Source organism: Chrysochloris asiatica, unplaced genomic scaffold, assembly GCF_000296735.1.
Source record: "Chrysochloris asiatica unplaced genomic scaffold, ChrAsi1.0 scaffold00105, whole genome shotgun sequence".
NCBI classification, from domain to species: Eukaryota; Metazoa; Chordata; class Mammalia; order Afrosoricida; family Chrysochloridae; genus Chrysochloris; species Chrysochloris asiatica.
Genome location: NW_006408623.1, coordinates 1,129,282 through 1,135,488, shown reverse-complemented (window position 1 = coordinate 1,135,488; position 6,207 = coordinate 1,129,282). Strand labels below are relative to the sequence as shown.

The window sequence follows — 6,207 nt, the reverse complement described above, 5'->3', positions numbered from 1 at the left end:
TCCATCCATCCATCCACCCACCCATTCATCCACCCGCCCATCCATTCATCCACCTACCCATCCATTCATCCATCCATACACCCACCCATCCATTCTTCAATCCATCCATCCATCTACCTAGCCACCCATTCATCCATCCATACACCCACCCATCAATTCCTCCATCCATTCATCCATCTATTCACTCACTCATCCATTTCTCCATCCATCCATCCACCCACCCACCCATTCACTCACTCATTCATTTACTCATTCACTTATTCAATCAATGTGGATTGCACAACTGTAGTGGACCAGAGACTACTTACTGGGTGCTGATGACCTTTATGGATGGACAGTTCTTCATAGAACTGGTATCATCAATATTGCTTCTGAGCTACTTGAAAATAAAGAGATTCATGAAAGAGCCTGGAACATTCCTCGGACTATTTTGTGCTTTATTTGCAATATGCGAAGCCATGGGTTTCTAAACTGAGTGGAAGATAAAAAGGCCCCAGGGGCCCTTAAGTGGAGATGAGAAAACTTTGCCTAATGGGCCTTGCATCTCCAGCCCCTGGAATCAAGAAGACATTTTTGATGAGCTAATGGCAAATGCATTTCTCTCTTTCTTGATTTTGTCGTTATAAATAATTTCCCAGTGTATTCTGATGACAAATGGATTCCATACTTTATGCTTGGTTCTTTATTTTATGTGTTCCAGTATCTTCCGGAGCTCAACATAAGCTCCCATTTGTCTCGATTTCTGCCTGAAGCTCATGTGATATGACAAGTTTTATGTCAGAAGGGATTTTGCATAAAATAAATGGAAATATGAAGTAGAATTCCACAGGGAGGGGAGCTAGTGAGAAGGCTTTGTGAACACGTGTAAGTGAGTTGGCTTAGCACCAGGCTCCGAGTTCCCACTACTGTTCTAATCTGACAACAGAACTCGGCTGCCCCTTTTGTCCACCAGTGTCCCGGGATGCTCACTATACGTCTGCCTCCTGCCGCACTCCACTGAAACACTTACCTTCAAAGGCCAGTCCATTGCTTAGCTGGACAGTGACTCACACAGCACCCCAATGTTTCATAATGTAGATGGAAGGTCAGGGGTGGGAGAGAGAGAAGACTGTCAGGATAAATTGGGACAACTGTAGAGCAGAGCATCTTGCCAGCACCTAAGAGACTCAGCATCCCGAAATGGAAACTTCTAGTTTGCAGAGAGAGTCCCTGGCTGATGCAAACTGTTAAGCTTTCAATTATTAGTCAGCTATTTCCGGGTGACCCAGAAAGCAGTGTGGATTACACCTGAACATAAAGAAAACAAAAATCCATACAACTGGACCAGTAAGCAACATCATGATAAATACAGAAAAGATTGAAGTTGTCAAGGATTTCATTTTACTTGGATCCACAATCAACAAACATAGAAGCAGCAGTTAAGCAATCAAATGACGTATTGCATTGGGTAAATCTGCTGTTCAAAGAGTTACAAAGCGAAGATTCCATTTTGAGAACTAAGGTGCTCCTGACCCAAGCCATGGTATTTTTAATGGTCTCCTAGTCCTGATGGCACTTAACAACAACAACAACAACAGTCCTGGTGTGGCGCTGTAGGATAAGCACTGGACCATGAGGTTGGTGGTTCAAACTCACCAGCTAATCCTTGGAAACCAGGGTCACTATGAGTTGGAACCGACGTGGTGGCACTTAACAACAAGTCCTGGTGTGGCACTATAGGGTAAGCACTGTACTGCTGACTGTGAAGTCAGCAGTTCAAACACATCAGTCGCTCCTTGGAAACCCTATACAAGTGTTGCTGTGAGTTGGAACCAGCTCGATGGCACTTAACAACGACAAAATACATGTGAAAGCGGGATAATGAGTAAGGAAGAGAAGTAGAATTGATGCCTTTGAATTATGGTGTTGAAGAAGAATATTGAATATACCATGGACTTCCAGAAGAATGTATGAAATCTGTCTTAGAAAAAGTACAGCCAGAATGCTTCTTAGAAGCCAGGATGGAAAGACTTTTTATACACGCTTTGAACATGTTATCAGAAGGGACCAGCCCCTAAAGAAGGACATCATGCTTGGTAGAGACCTTGGTAGTGAACAGAGGAAGACCTTCAACAAAATGGATTGGCACAGTGGCTGTAGCAACAGACTCTAACATACACGGCACAGGGACAGGCGGTGTTTTGTTCTGTTGTACACAAGATCACTAAGAGTCAGAACCAGCTAGAAGGCATCTACCAAGGACAACTGTGTGTCTATTCTGCTCTTTTGAGATTTCAAAATTTCCTAGGTTTAAGACACACCCTACACTGAAATGGCCTCACCAACAACAAAGAAAACCCTGTTCCCAAATGGGTTACATCCACAGGGGTAAGGGGTTAGGATTCCAATGATTAGTCTGATGGGACACAATTCATCCATAGCCGAGGGCTTTCTATATCTGGGTGGGGAGTGGGGAGAAGGGAAAATCACAGTGGCTTCTGATGACCCATTTTGGATCTGATGTACTCTGAGTGGCCATTGGTTGAGGATTTCTTTCATTCCTTCTCTGCTCACTGAGTACTCCCTTGGGAAGGACCTGGCCTGCCCTTCCCTGATCTCAGTGTGCCCTGAGGCCGGAGCTCCCCCTGAGAGTGTCTACCCTAGAGACCAGTCATCAGAGCAGCCTTTGGCAAGTGGAGGACTGTTTGGTCTTAACTCTCTGTAATGTTTCGGGGAGAAAGCACCCATATTAGTTGAACTTAGTATGTTCCACTTCTCATCCTATTTGGTTACATATCAACTAATTTCTCGGATCCCATTCAACTTAACCAGTGTTAACTGAGGACCTATTATGTGAGACACACTGTTTGTTCCATGCTGAAGATTAGGGCACGGGATCCTAAGGAACTTTCAGCTGAATACAGAGGCAGAGACAGGAAAAAATGGAGGCAGTGGTGTCTCCATGGTAGAATCGTTGCCTTCCATGTGGGCCACCTGGCTTCAGTACCTGTTCAACGCAGCCCATGATGTTGAACAGCTTTCAGTGGAGTTTCCAAACAAAGATGGACTGAGAAGAAAGACCTACCGAAGTACTTCCAAACAACCAGCCAGTGAGAACCCAGGACAGAGCAGGACAAGGAGGTAGTGCCTTGTACTGTGGGTCGCCATGTTATTGCTTGCTATTAACCATGTCAGCAGTTGCGGGAGGCAGGGACTCAGCCGCAGCTCTAGGTAAGTGTTTGTCAGGTGAATTATAGGCCCCTCTTTGCCTTTCAGAAGCCAGGTGTGTATCTTCCTGCAGTGCATCTCTCTGTGGAATGAGGTGTGGGAACACCAGGCCCCCTCCCACAGGCTTTGGGCTCTCATCCAGCTCCTTCTCTCAGAATCAGAGACCCACCCTGTTAGAAAGGATGATCCTGCATTTCCAGTTTGTAAAAGGGAGCCACGAAGCCAAGCAGCAATGGCTTTCCAGGATGGTGTTTGTGGTCAAGGCATAATGTTTGGGGTTCAGGTTTCAGAATGAATAACTTATGCTGTCACCAAGGGGGAGGATTGTTACTGACCCTGACCGTTTCCTCATCTCTGTTCCTGTGCATTAACAATGTGGGGAGCCTGCACCCCAGTTCTTCTTCCTGTTCAAACCATCACAGTAGCTCCCAAAGAAGACACTCTCTCAGCTCCCCACAGGTCTTAAGTATTTGCGACTGCAGGTGCTTCAATTGCACACTGTGTCTCTCCAAGTCTCGCTGGCTGGCAGGCTTGTCTTGGAATGGGGCTGCTGCTTGGTGTCTGTGTTAGAAGACAATGCTTTGAACTTACTCTCTCGGCCCGTTTTCTTTTCACAGCCAGCGACGGGGATTACTGGCGCCTCCTGAACCCAGGCGAGTACGTGGTCACAGCCAGGGCCGAAGGCTTCACTGCGTCCACCAAGAACTGCATGGTGGGCTACGACATGGGAGCCACTCGCTGCGACTTCACACTCAGCAAAACCAACCTGGCCAGGATCCGCGAGATCATGGAGAAGTTTGGCAAGCAGCCAGTCAGCCTGCCAGCCAGACGGCTGAAACTCCGGGGACGCAAGAGGAGACAGCGCTGGTGAGCTGGCCTACACTTGGGACGCAGTCTGGCTGTGCAAATACAAACCCAACCTGGTCAGGTCTTAGCTCCATGCTATCTCCATAGCTCACTCTTGTTTGCTCTGTAATCCAGGAAGTGCCTGGGAGGAGGTGTGCCTGGCAAGACTATTCTCCAGGGTAGGGCTGAAAACTGAGGGTGTTTTCTGTTCTTTGTTCCTGGATCCATATAATTTGGGTAGAGCGGCAGCAAAGCTTGTGGAAGTGACAGAATTCAGCAGCCCCTCGGACTAGGAGAGAGCCAGATTTTGCTCACTGGGGCCTCCTGCCTATGCAGGGAGAGAAATTGGGGTGTCCCCTCTGTGTGCTCAGCAAAAATCCCAGTGTCCTAGGGTCCTGCTGTCCCAAATGCCACCACTAACGATGTTCATGGGCAATTGAAAAAAGTCCCTCTCTCTGGCCCTTGGCCATGCCACCCTGTTCGCATGCTCTGCTGTCTGGTCTGTTGGTAACAGGGACGTCAGCAAGTGTGTGTCCCGAGTCAGTTCTGTTTCCCTTTTAACGAATGGTGGTGTGCATGAGGGATGGGGGGGTGGGGGGGGGCATGAAGAAGTTGGGATTTTTCAGGTGGGTTGCTGAACTTCAGGCAGGCGTGGAGCCTGGTGACTGCATGCTCCGTTCACAGGGGACCCTCCCCTTCACACTGGGCCAGTCACCCAGAGCTCCCTGGGTCTCAAGAGCCAGAGGTGCCAGTCTTCCCAAGTGACCACATCACGCAGCCTGCTCCCCTCTCTGGCCTGCTGGAGTGCTTAGAAAACACCCAAAAGAGGTTGGCCGACCCGCCCCTAACTGTTCAAGGTTTTATCCTTCTCACGCCAGCCTAGAGGTATTTTTGATGTGCGGATTGTCAGACCTTCCAAGTTCGGCTACATTTGATGAAAGGTTATTAGAAATACCTGTGGACCATCAGTTTGGGCAGGGTTATTGAATTCCTATTAAGAAATCAGTTATGTCTCACTTTGTATTGATGTTGCTGTCTGACCAGCCCAGGAAGAATGAAAATAAAATAATAATAAAGCAAATGGAAGAGCCTCGTGATGTGTGATTCGTGTAGTGTGTGATTCGTGTGGGTAGACTTACAGCCCACACCTCCCTCTGAGTCCACTGGCCGGCGATAGAGAAGGTGCCCTGGGTCCGAAGCCTGTGTTCTCTGCTTCCTTCCAGGGGAGGCATGTGCTACGACGAATGCCGGCTTGATGTTGTGACCCACAAGTGGCTCCTGGAGGGGCCAGAGACGGGCTTTAGAGAATAGATCCTCCTTCCTGGAACTCTGACAGGCTCAGTAGGGCTTTGGTAACATCTCCTTGGAAAAGTCAGAAAGTAAACATCTAGTGTTTGGCTGAGACACTGCAATTACTCAGCTCTGTCACTGCAAACACAGACATAACCCAAACCAAATCTGTGGACTCGGACTCACAGCAACCTCATGTATACTCCATGGGATTTTCAGTGGAAGGTGTTTTGTTTTTAAGTTGATCGCCAGAGACATCTTCAGCTGGACTTAAACCTCCAACTTTTTGGTTAACAGCTGCACGGTGACTAAGGACTCCAAAAGCCAACATAGACAATATGCCAGTGAAGGAACATGTCTCTGCTCCAATGAGACTTTATTTGTAGAAGCAGGTGGTGGCTGGATTTGGCCTGCAGGCCACAATATAGTATTTGGAACCCTGCTGTCCACCAGTGCAGGCCAGTAGAACTTTCTAAGGCAATGGGAACTTTCTATGCTCTCCAGTTCAGTAGCCACTAGTCACATGCACCCACTGAGCACGTGAAATGTGCGGAGTGCAGCTTAGGAACAGAATTTCTACTATCATGTCATTTTAATGAAAGTTTGGGTTTCAGCATGAAGCTGGAGGCCACACATTAGACCACGCAGTTCTCTGTTTTAAAAAATGTTTGTAAGTATTTTATTGTGATTTGACTGAAGGTTTACAGAGCAGACCATCGGTGTTTCCATTCACCAAATCACACACTTCATTTTATCTCAGTGACTGCAGCCCCCTCCGTGTAACATCAGTTCTCCTACTCGCTCCCGGTGTTTCCTGTTTCCATTCTTCCCACTTTCCCCACCCTTGTGAATTTTGTCCTTAGG

At 47.6% G+C, this 6,207-nt stretch overlaps 1 protein-coding gene across 1 annotated transcript in view; it reads left to right on the top strand.

Moving 5' to 3' along the window:
* CPXM2 (carboxypeptidase X (M14 family), member 2) overlaps positions 1–5,364 on the top strand; it is a 135,026-nt gene extending 129,662 nt beyond the window's left edge. Inside the window, exons 14-15 of the mRNA XM_006867463.1 lie at positions 3,825–4,074; positions 5,277–5,364. Of these exons, the coding sequence (XP_006867525.1) occupies positions 3,825–4,074; positions 5,277–5,364 (338 nt within the window). The remainder of the gene's footprint in view (positions 1–3,824; positions 4,075–5,276) is intronic.
* The last annotated feature ends 843 nt before the right edge of the window (positions 5,365–6,207 follow it).